The sequence below is a fragment of the Castor canadensis genome, chromosome 8 (genome assembly GCF_047511655.1).
Source record: "Castor canadensis chromosome 8, mCasCan1.hap1v2, whole genome shotgun sequence".
Lineage (NCBI taxonomy): Eukaryota > Metazoa > Chordata > Mammalia > Rodentia > Castoridae > Castor > Castor canadensis.
Window position 1 is genome coordinate 29739475 of NC_133393.1, and position 17503 is coordinate 29756977.

At 38.4% G+C, this 17503-nt stretch overlaps 1 protein-coding gene, 2 non-coding genes and 1 pseudogene across 3 annotated transcripts; 2 read left to right on the plus strand and 2 right to left on the minus strand.

Annotated features, from left to right (window-relative positions):
* Positions 1-2529: 2529 nt before the first annotated feature.
* Trnar-ucg (transfer RNA arginine (anticodon UCG)) lies at positions 2530-2602 on the minus strand. Its single transcript has one exon. It is a non-coding gene; the product is annotated as a tRNA-Arg (tRNA).
* A 675-nt stretch (positions 2603-3277) lies between these two features.
* Positions 3278-3396, plus strand: LOC141410632 (small nucleolar RNA SNORA51; annotated as a pseudogene).
* Positions 3397-8771: 5375 nt separating this feature from the next.
* On the minus strand, positions 8772-8843 carry Trnam-cau (transfer RNA methionine (anticodon CAU)). Its single transcript has one exon. It is a non-coding gene; the product is annotated as a tRNA-Met (tRNA).
* Positions 8844-9636: 793 nt separating this feature from the next.
* On the plus strand, positions 9637-10048 carry LOC109677546 (histone H4). Its single transcript, XM_020153468.2, has one exon. The coding sequence runs from the start codon at positions 9674-9676 to the stop codon at positions 9983-9985; it is 312 nt and encodes a 103-aa protein (XP_020009057.1). The 5' UTR covers positions 9637-9673; the 3' UTR covers positions 9986-10048.
* Positions 10049-17503: the final 7455 nt, after the last annotated feature.

Consider the following 17503-nt stretch of genomic DNA (forward strand, 5'->3'; position numbering starts at 1 on the left):
TTTTATTTTGGAAGTAAAAACAAAGGAAGCCATTATTCAGATGGGAAGCCAACATGGACCTTTCAGGAACTGGATGCTGTGCTTGTATATTTTGCTTTTTCATCAACAAAGAATCAAAGTGGTTTGATGCTATGGACACTGAGCATTCTAACCTCTGCCTTCTCCCTTTGCAATTTAGCTTCTTGGAGAATAAGGTACAAGGAGTACAATCCTTTTTATCTTGTCTCTTCAGCTTTGCACATTTTAAATATTCAATAGATGTTTATAAAGTAAGTACTTAAAGGCATACTCTGTGTGTGTGTGTGTGTGTGTGTGTGTGTGTGTACTGGTGGAGGGAATGAAAGGACTGCAACTTTGTCCATAGTTGCCACTCCTTATAACATACACCAACTGATTATTTTAAATGTATGACTCTCTTGTAGTGTTACGAAATAGGGAGGTAGATCTGAGGGCAGTTTTGCCCTCAGAGTCTTACCTCTGACAAAACCAAAGAGCCTGTTTTCCCATACTACTAAAGAGCAAGGAAAGAGAAATCACCAAATAAAAATAAGAATAAAATAAAATAAAACAAATAAAGTAAAAAATAAAAAAGAACTAAACCTCTTGCTTTTCTCTTTACAAAATTTTGATGTAATCACTGTAGTCCAGACCACCACCATAAGCCTTCCTCTTGACTTCTCTGCCTGTTTCTTCCCTGTTCTGTATATTGTATAAAAGTAAACAAAGTATGAAAAAAAATCACAAAGGAAAAGATTGAAAAAGCTACCTAATACCAATTAAAAACTGTAATTTGGCCCAAAACATCCCAGATCTAAACCAAGTCTTTTTTACTCTTGGCAGTACTGGCATTTGAACATCCCATACTGAAACAAAACTACAGCAATTTTAAAATAGAGGAATTTGGAAAGCTGCTACATTTGCAACATGGAAAGATTGTCTTCAAATTTTTGTTTCATCTTCTCTTGATCCGATTTAGTGATGGACAAAGGAGAGGTGTCACATCAAAGTTAATTGCTTCTTTCTGTGGTAGTTTAGTGTTTCAAAGTTCAAGAGTATTGGTGTTCTCTAGCCAAAGACCAACAGAGACATACCCATAGTTGAGAAAAGTTGAATTTACTGTCTTATTGCAATGGAGTAGACAAAATGCCTTGTGGAATCATTAGCTGACCAGTATGTCTATGATTTGATATACTAATAATTTTTATTTAGTAGGCAAGAGGATAAAGCAGGACTAGAGCTGTAAGACAGGATGTAGGGGATATTCGACACTTTTTATTATTTTATAATATTTTATATCTCTACTATCACTTGATTATGGCATATCCTATTTTTATCTTGCTTCATAAGGGTTACAAAGTGCTGGAATTCTTTGAGATTTCATATGTCCAAATGCAGATGAGCAGCGCTTAGCTGTGAGTGGTAGGCCAACTCCTAGATACATCAAGGCCTAGCACTCAATGCCAGACCAGCTCCTGACTGTCAGGGGCTGCTTTTCTCTTAAGATATATGTTAATTTATAAATTGGGTAAGTTGTAATATGTAGAGATGTAAGCTTTGACTTAATGGGAAAGGACTCATAACTCATATGATTAAAATGACCTCTCTTCTTTTTCCTTTTGGCAGTACTTGGATTTGAACTTAGGCCTTACAGTTGCCAGTTTTGACTTAGAAAATCACTTATGTCCTCCACGTGATGCATTCAATATTCTTGTCTGGAGTAGAACATCATGCTTCACCACGGTGTCAACAATTGAAAATTACTTTTTGATCCAAAATTACTATTACATTGAGTAAGTCAGGCATGCACACTATGTTTTTATACATGCTGCATGTATGTTTCCCAACTTCTGATTTGCACACAGTGCAAACAACTGTGCTTTTTTTAAAATTAATATTTTTTTTCTTTTAACAATGAACGTCAAGGCTTTATTCTGTAACATGAAGGGCCACAACTTTGCCTACCCCCCGGTTGTGCTTTTTAAAGGCCTTTCATATTTCTGTTCTGCCAGTTATGACTGAGTAGAGCTGCTGTCTTCCGTTTGATGTCAATGAAAGCAAAACAAAAAACTTAACATGGAAAAGGAAGGGAAGGGAAGAGTGAAAACCAGTGACAGACTCTAGCAGTAGGCAAAACCTAAACACTGTGTACTGGTGGAATCAGAATAGAAGTGAGATGTGGAGACTTTGTGAAAGCCAAAAGGAAAAAGCAACAGGTTTCCATTGTGATAGCAATAGAGCGTTAGGTTGAGACACAATAGGTTGAGAGGTCTAAGACCCTTTTTTCAAGAGGCCCAGGATAATCTGAAAAACTAAGACCTGGGAGCTCAAAATCCAGATCTGGAAAGAATTTGAGAGCCCCAAGATATCTGAAGGCCTTATTTCAGCTTTGGATTTCTTAATGAGATAAGAAAAATGCTCAGAAAACCCAAGGTATGGGTGATTTATTTTTCTTTCAGTAAAGTCGGGTAATTTGATTTTATAGCGGTGTCTAGGAATGAAAAAAGATAAACTCAACCAAGAAGAGCCACTTAACCACGAAGGGATTCGAACCCTCAATCTTCTGATCCGAAGTCAGACGCCTTATCCATTAGGCCACGTGGTCTGCAGGAACAAGGTTTTCCTGGGACCCTTAGAAACTAGAATGAACTTTCTGTCCTGTATCAGCCACATTGTGACACAAAGACAGTGTGACGCCCGCGTCGCGCTTGCTTTTCATTATCGGAAAAATGAAAACTCCAGGTCCTCGTGGGTCATTTGGCACCACAACGTCGGGATTTACGAAAGGTTGGGGTTGACAAACATTTCGGTCTTCATGGAGAGAAAACTAGTTTACTCTTCATCCCTAGAGGACAGAATGCTGTGAATTGCTTGCATCGAGGGATATTTTAAAAACAAACTTTGATTCAGAGTTTCATGCTCACCCACATTCATCTGGGTATTGGGGGTGTCTGCCTAGACACTGCACCGTAAGGCCGTCTTACCACAAGGCGACATCTGCGGGTCATTCAGGATGGGATATGCAGAATTCCAGGCAGGCGGTTTTCACCTCCCCACATTCTCAGGTACTTTCTCTGATTGTTATAATAATGTGCTTCAGAGCACTTTTCACAGTATGGTCCTATGTGCTTGAAAAAGAAGAGAATACTTTTACTGCAGTTTTTCTGGGATATAAAAGAAAATCGGGGCCATTGATATTTTTGGAGGCTTCCATGTGTTAAGAAGTGAAGAAAATCAAAACAGGAATATAACATTTCTGACTCTCAATAATTTTTACATTGGCCTCTTGGGTCTTACCACAGGCTATGTATAGATACAGAGAAGGGAAAGTAAACCTACCCCATATACACTTCAACCCAGGCTTTGTGCATGGTCTATATTGTGAATGGGAAGACATGGGGTGGGAGAAAAAAAATTACATTTATCAAAATGACAAGGTAATAAAATTATTCTTTTTTGTCTTTTTTTGTAATGAGAGGATTCGGTCATAGTTTTTGCTCACAGTTAGTTATTGGTTTCCATTGCCTCTAGGAAAAGAAACAATATAGCATCTATGATATTCTGCAGTACACTTAGATGTAGCAGGACATAGATATAAAGAGGTTCTATTTTGGATTGGATGGTTTCTTTGAAGACTGTTAGTGAATCTTGTTGCTATCAGTAACCTTGTGTATCTTGTTTGAAGATAATGTCAGTAGCCTGCACATAAACTATTTCTTTAATTTTCCCAAATTCCTGATGCTGGAAGCAGTGTGTGGCCCTTCTGGCTCATTTGTGATCTTGGCTTTTTTTGTTTAGCAAATTAAGTAGTTTCTGGACAGAAATGGAGCCTTTTACATAGCCTTTCTTGTTTGTAGAATAATATCTGCCAGCAAGTAGGAACTGAGCAAAAATGTGCTGAATTTCTCATATAGATTTTAAAAAAAAATTTATAATCATTTTGAAGTCTACTTATTTAACAAAAAAAGACATTCGATTTCTTAAAAAATCTGAACATAGACTTGTTGCTCTTTCTTCCTGGTGGCAGAGAGATTGATTGAAAGCAAGTACAATATTCAGATGACACATGAGATTATCTGTGGCTAAACTATGATGGATAGTGTTGGTAGAAGTGGTTGATTTCTGGATATTTTGTGAAACACTTGATGATTGGATTGGGACATGGCAAGAGAAACAGAGAAGTCATATGCTTCTCCAAGATTTTTTTTTTTTTTTTTTTTGCTGTCATAGCAAAGTTTCCATTGACTGAGATGTAGTTGACTGCAGGAGGAGTATTTGGGAGGGTGAAGTGAGTGGGGGTTAAGATCTGATTGGTTAAACATTCAAGTAGAGATGACCAATATGAGGTGGTCAGACTTAGGTGAATATAGATAGCCCCAGACCTTCCCTCTCCCAATTTAGAAGGGAAATACTTTGTTGATAAAGGAACTACTTAAAGACCAAATCATAAACATTCAGAGATTTTTTTTTCTTTTTGTAATGAGAGGATTCAATCACAGTTTTGCTCACAGTTGGTTATTGGTTTCCGTTGCCTCTAGGAAAGGAGGCAATGAGTCCCATAAGGACCTGCCCTTGCTCTATCTGTTTACTATAACTCCTGCGTGTATTGTGAGATTTAAATTTTAGGTCTTTCCTTGCCTTCTCTGACTCTCATGGGATCAAGATTTAACCACAAATTCTGGTCTTTCTAGATAGGTCCCCTATGAACAGGAAAAACTCCCTATTTAGCCAGCTGCTTATCAGCCAGAGGAACTGCATCCACTCAGTTCTCAACATAATGGCTTTCACTTTCCTGCCAGCCCTTTATCCCCCAGCTCTGATTGCTACAAAGCCTGCCTCTCACAGCCCAGGCTGGTTCATTCTGCTCCTGTGCAACCCCCAGTGGCCCTGCCTGGCATGCTGTGAGTGTATGTGACTAATACACTGAACCAATCTCATATACTTCATGTTGAGTGACCTGTGTTCAGCCACTTACTTTTTCTTAAAATAAATGAGCCATTTCATAGTGTTTAGGGCAAGGTTCTCTTCACCAGTGGAAGGTGATTCAAACACAGCTACCTTTTCTCTCCAAATACCTCTCCCTAACTCAACCTCCCTCATCTCCATACTCAATCATACTGAAATGATTTATAGTTTCTTAGGAACTTAACTATCTTGTCTTCTTGTACTGGTTTCTTTGCTTACGATGTTCTTCTTGGCTGTCTACTCATTCAAGTTTTGGTTCAAAGCCTGCCACCATTCTCAAAGTAGATAATTGTCAAAGTAGATACATGCAGTAAAACTGTTTCATTCAAGTTTCACTTCACTCTGTAGAGATGTGTGTGGTGATGAGCCTTGGTCAACTCTGAAAAGTAAAATTCTGTAATGTCCATATAGTTTACTAGATAATGATGTTATTCTATATTCTTGAAGCAATGAGTCACAATGACCCCATATGCCAGCATGTTTTAGGTAGACAGGAAGATTCATGATGTTCATCTGGTGTCTGGTGAAGGGTCCACCCCATGACTGATCATGCAGTAGCTAGGCGACCGACTTCCTTTAACAACTTTGACTCCAGCATTTAAGTGGACTTTTCTTGGCTAACACATCTGATACACATCCCTGCAGTTCTTAGCTGGAGAGAAAGAGCATGCGTGTCATCACAGGAGACAGGACAAGAAAGCTGTTTCTAGTTTTCACCTGCATATATATCTTTTTTCTTCCATTGTATCTTTGGCTGTAGTAAATCTTCCACAGGTTGAGTTAGGTAAGTATTTTCCCTGAATCACTGAACTAGTGGATGCCTCCTGAAAATATTTACTTGTTTAAAGCATGTCTAGATTGTATGGTTCTTGTCTTTTTCTTCTTAGCTTTTAGGAAAGTATTTGTCGCATAAATATCTGAATAAGAATCATTTCTCAGAGAGAAATATAGGAAAGTGGGCACCTATGCTTAAAAAGATGAGCATAGAGAATAGCTATATAAGAGATTTTACAGGAGACAGGCACCAGTAGCAGCAGAAGTGTTTTCCTCAGGTCAGAACTCACTTGTAGCCAATAAACTCCACACCTGTCTCAAATTGCTACCTATTTATTCCTAAGATTAAGACTTGTAGTTGCAAAGACTATGTCAGGGATTGCCCAGTGACTTTGTAGTCTATCATCTGAACCCTCTGGCAAGAAAGGCTTTCTGAATTATGTATTAAAGGGAATAAAACTCCATTTCTGGAGGCCTACCCTGCCTTTTGTCCTTGACATACAGTTTATTTCAGGAGTTTCCTGGTTTCATAGGGTAACATCGTATGTCATGATAACTGGCATGACTATTTTGGTAACCAGAAGAAATCCGATTTATTATGAGAGAGTACATTAGTGAATAATAGTTGGGTGTCCATGGAAGAGTGTTCTGTTTATCTGCAGAGATGGTAAAAGTTCCACATTTATTTTCCAGAAATCATTTTAATTCTATATTCCCCTTCCAACACCCTCACAAGTATCTGGATATGGTTTGTTTTCCTAGTTACTGTTAATCTAAGCTATAGTATCTATTTCTATATATATATTTTTGTGGGTCACACAAATATATTGTCGCCTGGCAACACTGGTTGTTTAGACCACTACAGGCTGGAGAGTAGCTCAAGCAGTAAGAGCGCCTGTCTAGCAGGTGTAAGGCCCTCAGTTCAAACCCTAATGCTGCCAAAAAAAAAGAAAAAAAATATACATGTATATATATACACACAGGACTGTATATATATATATATATATATATACAGGACTACAGAAAATATTTACAATATGCACCTGATAACTTGAGATATATCTCTTCCTAATATTTTGTATTAGTGCTCTTGCAAAAAACAAATTTGAGTAAAATATGTTTTTCTTCTTCTTAAAACAATGAAATAATAAAAAGATAATTATTGAGATAAATGACAAGAACAAGAATTATGAATATAAGAAGTAGATAAAGGCTAGGAAACAATGGTTTAATTTATCTGAACCTAAGTAAAATTTGTACCAGAAGTTACTTTAAAAAAGTTAGATCAAGATTTGGTAATACTTTTTGGGCTGGTGGAGTGGCTCAAGTGTTATAGCACCTGCCTTATAAGCATGAGGCCCTGAGTTCAAGCTCCAGTACTACAAAAAACCAAGTAAATAAGTAAATAAAGCTATAGACTTACAGAAAGAGATTTGGTAATATTTAGAATAAAACAAGAAATAAAGAAACTAAGTCAGTATGATACACCTAAAAAAACTGTCTGAAATTTTAATATTAGCAAAAGTCATTTTGTGGCTCTCTTGTGTTTTTCAACAACAAAACTCCATGAATATGACTCTTGTAAATTGTACGAGGGCTCAATTTTTGCATGAAATAAATTGAACCCTCAAGAGACTCAAGAATTGTCTCCTTAGTTTGTGATTTTGGTATCCTACAGAAATATATTTTTGATTCAGTCAGTAAGTTACAATGGGGAGAAATGTTTCAATTTCAAAAGCAAACTGAAACGCTTCATTTATTGGGTAGTTACTCCATGGTTTCAAAAGCATGATCTTCATTTGGCATCAAATTAAGGATTTTTAAAACAAGAAAAACAGATGAATCATTTCTTAGCAGTATGGAAGGGAATGAATTTTTAACTACTGAACGGTATTTTACTTAATATATAAGAAGTCAGTGATATATTGAAACTACAGCATTTATTTATGAGGTCAATTATTAAAAAGCACTACGATAGCTTAAACAATAAGATGTTTTATTTTGTTTTTAAAGTCATAATAATTTCTTAACCCACATCTGAATATATTATAGGCACATTAGACCATTATTGAATAACACAGAAAATTCATTCCCATAAGTCAAAAAACTGACTCAAAGAAACATAAAAATAGTAACTACTACTAGAAAAAGGTTATTCCTAAGATTTATAAAAATATTAATTAATAACTAGAAAAAGTTAATTGCATATTTGTTTCCTGTATTAAACATTTTTTCTTAGTAAGGTTAGGGTATTGCATTAGACTGAATGGAAGAAATCTCAGAGCAGCTCAGTTCAGGAACTTTGTCCCAGGCTTGGCAGGAGTTCAGGGGGCACTTCGTGCGTTCAATGGAAAGCTAACCGTCTACCTCAGCCAACCTTACTCTACGTATCATATAACACCACATCCCACTTCCTTCACCCAGGCCCCAGTCACAGAAGAGTGAAGCAGGAGTGGCCTATGGACACTACACCGCATCCTCAGCGATGGGCCAATTAGATTTTCTCTCCAGAACAAAAACTAAGACATTAAGGGTGAGGGATCTGTAGAGTTGAGCAGACATTTTTGACTAAATACTTGCGGGTGAGCAAACAGAAAAAAGTGGTCTCGAAAAGGAAACGGACGCTGAGATAGATGCAGAGGAGCAGCAGTTGGAGCCATGTGAACTGGACAGACAGGGACATAGGTGGATAGACGGAGGCAGAGACTACAGAGACAGACTACAGAAACAGAAGGACAGTGACAGAGACAGACGGCAACAATAAACACAGTGATGAAGACAGATGGTACAGTGGCAGAAAGACAGTGACATGGACAGGCAAAAGGCAGATAGCAGCGGACCCCTGTTTGTTGACAGGCAGAGACAGACAGGAAGACAATGTGGAAATGAGTGAGGAAGGGAAAGGAAGGCCATGGCTATGGGGAGGGGGAACAGGCTAACGGTGAGTACAAGAGCTCGTAAACTACAGTATCGCAGTAACACTATATGAAAAGAGCTGGGAATAGAAAAAGAAACAAACACCAAAATGCTTCTTCTAGCAGAGGATGGTTTCGATCCATCGACCTCTGGGTTATGGGCCCAGCACGCTCCCGCTGCGCCACTCTGCTCTTAACAAGCCAAGCTTTTTTAATAATATTCTTAACTCTGTTGCTAAGCGACGTGCTTACATAAACGCTTAAAAAATCCACGGGAAGTCGCCTTTTTTAATACGTTGGCTAAGTACGAGGTGCCGATTGATTGGAATACTATTGCTACCAAAATCAAAGAGAAAACGAAACTAAAACTAAAGAAAACAAACTCACTAGTAAATTGGGTGCAGACGTGAAGGGGGTGGCTAAATATTTCAACAAAACTACACATTTTAATAAACCAGGAGGAAAACTATCTGAGAATGGAATCCAAGTCTCTGCGAACGGGCAAGAATACCATATATTTGCTATCCACATATTTGCCTTCAGAAAGAAAACTGTTCTGGTCAATTTCCTTGTCTTTGTTACGGAGAGAGTATCTTTCAGTTTCTAAGCTCCTCCGCAGTGTGTTTTTGTTCCTGTAAAGCAAAGAGCGGAAAACGACAACCCTGGACTCCCCATGCAACAAGGTTGCAGCAGTTGCATTTGTGTGGGGCAAACCTGTGCAATCCTAAAGTGCCTCAAATGGCAAATAATAATTATTAAAAAAACCTACTAGTTTCCTTATTCTGATGCAGCAGCTAAAATGGCCGAACTACCCTTGGGGACAAAAGGCTAGCAGAAGCCTCCGCCCAGAGCCGGTTTTGTGAGCCCGACCTCAGGTCGTTGGTGACGTCATTCATTCTGGGCTGCGGAGGGTGGGGCCAGTGTGCTCGCGCGTTCAGTCTTCAATTAGGTCCGAAATCCGCGCATATAAGGGAAGCGCCTGTAGCACACTGTGCTTAAGACGTTCTAGGAGAGTTTTTAGCATGTCTGGACGTGGCAAGGGAGGGAAAGGCCTTGGCAAGGGGGGCGCCAAACGCCACCGCAAAGTTCTGCGCGACAATATCCAGGGCATCACCAAGCCTGCCATTCGGCGCTTGGCCCGTCGCGGCGGAGTTAAGCGTATCTCCGGCCTCATTTATGAGGAGACCCGCGGGGTGCTCAAGGTTTTCTTGGAGAACGTGATCCGGGACGCCGTCACCTACACGGAGCACGCCAAGCGCAAGACTGTGACCGCCATGGATGTGGTCTACGCGCTCAAGCGCCAGGGCCGCACCCTCTACGGCTTCGGCGGCTAAAATCGCTCACTTAACACCAACATCTCAACCAAAGGCCCTTTTCAGGGCCGCCCACATTTTCTGTGAAAGAGCTAACCTGTTTTTTCTTTGTTCGCGTTCATCTGTTTCCCTGAGTAACATGGTAGTTGCGTTTTGTGCCGAGTGCAGAGATAAGATGTTTCTAAATTGTTGAGTTGAATTTAGTTTCTATTAGATAACCGGCACGGTTAGTGACGACTGGAGGGTGGTTGGGTGAACGTTGTACTTGGGCGCTGTAAACTTTCAGTGTTTATGTGGAGGTGGGACTGTTCTGTAATAAGGCAATGCTAGCGAATCCTTTTTCGCCTGTGTTCCAGCTCAAGATGGCGGGGAGCGAGAGGAATAAGGAGCGCCCGCGCGTTGTTGGGGGAACAAAGCGGAGCCGAGCTGCTCGGCGCGCTGGCAGCTGCGTGGGTCGCAGGCCAGGCAAGGCTGCGCGCTGCTGTGCTGCCGAATGCACCTGGCGTGTAAAGAGTGCTCGCCGAGGGAAGAATAAAGGCACAGGCCAGTATTCGGCATAGCTGCCAATTCTGACTTCATTTAAAACGAGAAGACGTAGAGAGGCTGTAAATGAGTAACAGTATAAACAAATCGAACGATACTAAGAAAAGGATACATGTAGGTTTCAAAATTAAGTATGGAGTATTTCTACACCTTATTACTCGTAATAAATGGCTTGCTTTCGGCCCACATTGAGAACATCTCAGTTGTTCCTCAACTGTTTTAGGAGATTGGGTTTGTTCAGATATCTTTCTGCTTCTGTCCCAACGAAAGTGTCCTCACTTCACTCTCCCATTTATGACATTAAGTTTTTTGAAGAACAGACCATAGAATATCTTCCTTGGTTAATGGTGGGATAATTTTACTTGGCTTCTTTACTGTATGCCATGTTAAGTAGAAGTGGTTTCCATGTTTACTTGAAATCAGGTTAATATTCTTGTCACCGACGTACTATTGTGCCACATCAGGGGCACATGATGTCTGATTTACAGAAACTCAAGATGATAGATCAATTGCTGGTTTAGCGTGAGAGTTCTAGTGTAAAAATGAGGCTTTTTCCTCCTGGTAGCCAACAAGTAACCTGTAAGGTGCTAATTTGGAATCAGGAAAACCAATGGAGTTAATATGAATCTCATCTTTAAGAGCTACAGAAAGGAACTAGATGTTATTGGAGGGAAGACATTCGCTTGAGGAAGAAAACTTAGAGGATGTTAGCAGAAATTGAGCATGTGCTAGACTGTTGTACGCTCTGGGAATTATAGCAGTGAATGACAGTAAATAAAATTATTCATCAATGCGTGTGGGTGTGCAAACTAAGCAAAATTAGGTCTGGTATTAAGTGCTATGGTGGTTAATCAGGAAAATACATGTGAGAAGGAAGGAGGTAATATTTTATAGGAGATGGTCATCGAAGCTTTATTGAAAAAAGACACTGAATAGGTAGCTGCTTCAAATAGAACACCAGGTAGGAAAGCTGCAATACGGTTTTGAGATTTATTTATATTTTGAAATGATCTATCAGATGCTTGTTGGGAGGGACCAGAGTTGGAACAAGGAGACCAGTTATGAAGCTACTACAATTCACCTGGGAGATAAGAGTGTCTTGAATCAATGTGTTGGAGTGGCTAGGTTCTGTATATATTTTGAAAGACTTAAGGCTATTTTTTTTTTCCTTCTGAACTAGTGATGTAGGAGATGAAAGAAAATTCACGAATGATTCCAATGATTTTTGCTTATTAGCCACTGGGATGGAGAAAACCAATTACAAAAATGGGGTACAATATGGAAGGAACAAATTTTAGAGAGGATTACAGGCCTAGTTTTGGATATCCAGAGAGAGAGTCTGAAATACCTGTTACATATCTAAGAGGAGGATATGAAACACAGTTGAATATATGCATTTGGACTTTAGGGAAAAAGGTCTGGAAGGAAACATAATTGAAAATTGTCAGAATATTGTTACCAGAAGAGTAAGTAGTTACAAGACCAGATGAAATATTTTAGGAAAGAAAGTTGCTAAGGAAGAGTAGCAATTCAAGGAGAAATTAGAGAAATAAGGAGTGTTTGCTCTGCATTCATGACATATAGATTCATAAATATGGTTTTATGAGTACTGTCTCATTCCTTCAGTAATAGGACTGTGTAATGAAACTAGGTCTCAATCTATTAAAGTTACCATCATGCGGAGAGCTCTGGAGATCCACAGATACATGTAAATGCTCTTTCCAAAGTGTTCGTGCTCTCCCTATATATTTTGCAAGCAATTCCAGGGAGCTCTTAATGCCTCCTTGAAACCTATTTGTGGAACTCTACTTAAGATTCTATATCTGACTCTGCTTTTTCTCTTCCCTTAAGTTGATGGATTCTGACGGCTCTGAGAAGATTGATCTTGAGAATGAAAATTTGGTTTTGTGGAACTGATCAAGTCACCCCTCTGCTGATAACCCTCTTCATTTCACTCAAAGTAAACCCTAAAGTCCTTTAAGTGAAACACACAAGGCCCCACTCTCTGGTCCTTATTACCTCTTTGGCCTCAAATTCCAATAATTTTTCTGCCCTTCCTAATCCTGCTTCACTATATCCATCAAACTTTCTTAAAGTACCCATTTCTCTCATTGACTATATATATATATGACAGTTCCCTCTGCATGGGACACTCAACTTAGGTCTCTGTAGGTACTGCTCCTTCATTTCAGTATCATCCTTTCAGTAGGGACAAAACCCTTTAGCATTTTTGCTCTTACCAACCTGTTTTTTTTTTCCCTTGAGTTGCCCTCAGCCCATTTGGAAAGTTAAAATATACCCCTATGAAAAGCAAAGCAGGAAGGAAATAAAATAACAATAATAATAATAAAAATAGGATGTCAGAATGAAACTAGAGTTTTGGACACACGGCTCAAACTCCTGGGATTCCATATGCTAGGTCCAGCCAGTCACTCATATACACCAAATAAAGAGGCATGATGAAGGGCAGAGAAAAGAGACTTATTACAGAACCCCTTGACACAACGTTATAAGTGGCAGAGTAAGCCTTTTCTATATATGTATGTATGTATGTATTACATACATAGAAAAGTTGTAAAAGATAAGATGATGGCTAAGCTTGAATTCAACTGCTAACTTGGTATAAAAAAATCTTACTAATAACTGCTTTGACATAATCTCATTCTGTCTACCTAGTAGAGGTAATCTAAATTCTTTATGTTTTTCTGGCCCTTAGAGTCACATTTCAGTGTTTTGCTTTTCTTATTTGATCCTTTTTGATGTTAGTGGGCATTATTTTATTAATTAAGAACATAGGCTTAGAAGTACAGGATTAGGTGGTTCACAAACAATTTTCAGTCTGTTCCTTTTATGCTAGAATACTTCTTATTTTTCAGTTTCCTTAGTAAGGAATTGTTTTTTAAAATTATCCTACTTATTTTTGTATACCAAGTACTTAGCATAATTGGTACATAATTGTTTCTCAATGATTATTTGTTGAATAAATATTTCTTAACATAGGAAAAGGACACTTGGAGAAGAAAGCTCAGCAGGAGAAATTTCCATTTGTTAAACACACAACTGAGGTTTTGGAGAGAGTCAGATAGAGAAAGTTATTGTCAAAAGATTTGATCTTTCACCTAAAAGAATATAACAGCATCATAAATGTTTTAACAGCTGATTAGTATTTCATTATGGATGAAACCTATTTTTAGCTAAAGTCCTACATTTATATTTCTAGGATTTTTTCCAGCAGAAATATGGACAATAGTAAATGATTAGGAATTAAAATCATTAGTACTTTATGTATTGTATATAAAGTTAGATGAGTAAGTGATGCTGAGAGGGGGGATAGTAAAGTACATCTTGGTCCTGCTGAGTTTGAGACACCTATGGAATACTAGTTAATGTAGTCTTTAGAAGCTTAATCACCATTATTCTTGCTATGGACTGGACTGAATTGTATCTGTCTCAAGTTAGCTGTTGAAATCTTAACATCTGAAAATGTGACTGGATTTGGAGACAGAATCTTTGTAAAATGAAATTATTGGGGTTGGTCCAAATCAGAGCTGACCGTTGTCCTTGTCAGAAGACATTAGTACACAGACACAGAAAAAAAAAGACTATATGAAGACAGAGAAGACAGCCATTTACAAACCAAGGAGAAGGGCCATAGAAGAAACCAACCCTTGTCATAAGGTTGCTCAAAGACTTTTAGCCCCAGAATTGTGAGAAAACAAATTTGTCTAAGCCATCCATTCTGTGGTACTTTGTTATTGGCAGCTCAAGCAAACTAAAGTACTTCTTAACCATTTTTATTCTTTGATTATTTTGCATTGAATCTTTTTAGTGTTCTGCCTGCTTTTCTACTCCACAAAGACAAACAGAGTATGGACACACACTCACACCTAGTGTATAGTGTACTGGTGGCAATGTTACCTTTTCCTTCTTAATATTATAGTTTCATTGGCTGGTCCCCCTGTAACAAAAAAATAAAAACAAAAGAGAAAATAATACACATTTATTCAACATGTGTACCTGACATGGGTGCCTTCACAAGGAAATCAGTTTCACCTGAGTAGAAGTAGTTACACCTGTGATTTTACGCAAGGGTTGATTAAGATAGTGGGCAGTCTTGCAGAAATAGAATTGGACAAAAAGAAGAGTACGAACTAAGGGTAATCAGCTGGGGGATACTTAGCAAGGTCTGTTTTTTTTTTTTTTTTCAGATTTTCTTGGTGTTAGGTTTCACAAGAGTCTTAGGGCTTACTGTAGTGGAAAAAGGTTCTGGAGTGGGGAAGAGCAGACTTTCTTACACATGCATTTTTCTCAAATTTCTTTATATTAAAATATTTAATATGTCAAAGTGTCATATTTTGGGGTGTTGTGTTCTGAACCCATCAATATATGCACTGTTGGGGGTAGATGGGAGCTAGAGACCTTTTTGGTCCTTTTAAGAAATTATGTACTCTAGGAATGACAAATATAAAGGTAGAAACTACTTGAATTAGAACCTAAATATGATATTATCTCCACTTTGGGGGTGGGATGGTGTTCTTCAGCTGTTAGTAATTTATAACAACGAATTACTGTCTCTGAGACAGAATGCATTCAGGCCAGTTTGGCCTCATAAGGCAGCCATTTTCCTATGTTCCAATTAAAGAACATTATCAGGTTGCAATGTCCATCTTAAAAAAAAAAGTGTTCTAATTTGAGGCATATGGAGTATCTCTTAATTTTTAAGGCAGGTGCTTTACCTCTTGGGCCACTCCATCAGGCCAAGGAAAACACTTTAAGAAATGTGAAAAGAAATGTAGTCAGGGTAGTGAAGGGAGCAGGGGGTATGAGGAAAATAAAAAGGATAAAAAATTACTAAGCAATTCTGTTATTTCCAGATTTCCTTCTTTAAAACCTGACACATGTGAATACTGTGAACTTTGAAAAAAGCCAAGTAGCTAACTGGACCCAAACTAAAAATTTGCTAGCTAGGTCACACTCTTATTGAGTTTTTCTGCAAGAACCAAAATAAATCAATACAACAGGACTAATTTCAGTTTCAATTACCAAGGAAACGTTGGCTCGGGATCTGACCAATGAACTGTGTCCTGTAATGAACCAATCACTTTAAAGAGCTTCTAGTACGCTTGAATCCCTCATTTGCATAGTCGACTGTCTGGGAACTGTGTAAATATGCCTTGTCTTTGTTACTTTAGAACACTGTCATTTTGTTGGGAGGCTTTCCTCCCCTTTTGAAAGCTGAAATAAAGCTTCCCTTTTTATCTTTAGTTTTTTTTTTTTTTTGAAACGATTAAGTGGGTTACTAGTTGTTATGCGGGCATGGAAAGATTCCTGGAAAACAATACACATTGCTTGTGTTGGCGGCAAAGTCAGAGGAAGTTTTAACAGTTACAGGAACTAGAATGTCCCCAAAACACTTTAGGAAAGAAATGGTTTTAAAGAGGGGATTGGATTGTTTTAAGCCCATTGCTTACACTGCCAGACAAGTAACCCTAATTGACGTTAAGGACTAGAAAGGTCAGCCCACTACTGCCTTGTTTCAAGGCTTTGGGATTGCAGGCTTCCTATGTGGAAATCCAAGTGCGATTCCCTATCTCGTCAAGCAGAGGCTTGAACCACGTTATTTTGTGGGAATTTATTCAGTGCAGTCACTTTCCTAAGTGCTTTATCTGTGTGTTCTTTCATTAGTCATCCCAGCGTTTTCTTTCAGTAGTTAACTATTTTCCACTCGAGTAAGGAAATGTTCAGAGATTAATTGCTGCAACTCAGGATTGAAGCAGGCGGTTACAATTGTATTTTATTCTCAAAGACTTCTCAATTAAAGTATGGTTAAATATTTCTTTTCATGAGTATTGTTTAAGAAGATACCATAGTTGCACTGGAGATCAATACATGAATTCCTAAATAATATATGGGGCTTGGAAAATTTCCTTCACAAGCCTCATTACACAATTGGGTTACTTAATATTCATAGTACTTTGCTCTGTAGGCATTTGTACATTAAGACATGTAGCTGATAAGCAGAAAATAATGTTACTGAGTTCAGGTTTACATTGCCAGTGTCCAGTTCCTCCACAACATAATGTTCACAAAAGTTCAATTTGCTTTGTAGTGATTTTTACTTTCGTAAACTCGCTGGTGTAATGACTACTATACAATAATTATATGTATATCTCCTAACCAGTTTTATTTTTCTTCTAGTAAATTGAACCTAAATTTCTCTTCTTCTATGATAGTAACCAGTTTACTGCTTGAGAAAAATCTCCTAACAAATAGGGTGTATTATCTAGAATCAGGCAGATGGAATTCAGATCTCAGGCTTATTTCCCAGTACTATTTTGTAAGGGGCTAGTTATTTAACTTTTATTCATTCGCTTGTAAAACGGATTCCTTCACTGGAGGTGATTGTAGGATAAAAGTAATGACAAATGTATGCTAAGGATGCTCACACAAATGGCAATCCCTGTAACCTTACTCTTTTAAAAAGAAACGCCAAGGGATGAAATAGTGGTCAAGGTCCAGGTCACTGCGGAGGGCTAGGATGAACATCGAGTTCGTGGGCAACATCAGAATCAGAAGCAGTTCTAGACATTTGCAGTGCCAGCAAATTACAAAATATCTTACTCAACTCCTATCCTAACCCTTGTTTGAAATATAGGGCCACTCAAAATTTGACTGCCCTGGTAGCTGTCGATGAAGGACAATAGCATTATGGCTGTGAAACTGAAAACAATCTGCTTCAATGCAAACGCATTTACTTTTTATTCTTTAAAAAATTCAGGTGTTAGATGGTGGTATGGCCCAAATGGTAGAGCATCTGCCTAGCAAGCATACAGCCCAGGCCAAACCCCAGTACTGCAAAGCAAAAAACAAAAAACCCCAAAAAACCTTAGGTGTTAGAAAAATTATTCTAAAAAGTAATAAACCGCCACCATTACCTTTTCCTACCCGGTTTTAACGAACCGAAGCTGGAGCTACAGATCTTTTAAAAGACAAAGT

What these genes read in the sequence shown, in the direction of transcription:
- LOC109677546 (XM_020153468.2), top strand. Translation starts at nt 9,674, where the DNA reads ATGTCTGGACGTGGCAAGGGAGGGAAAGGCCTTGGCAAGGGGGGCGCC.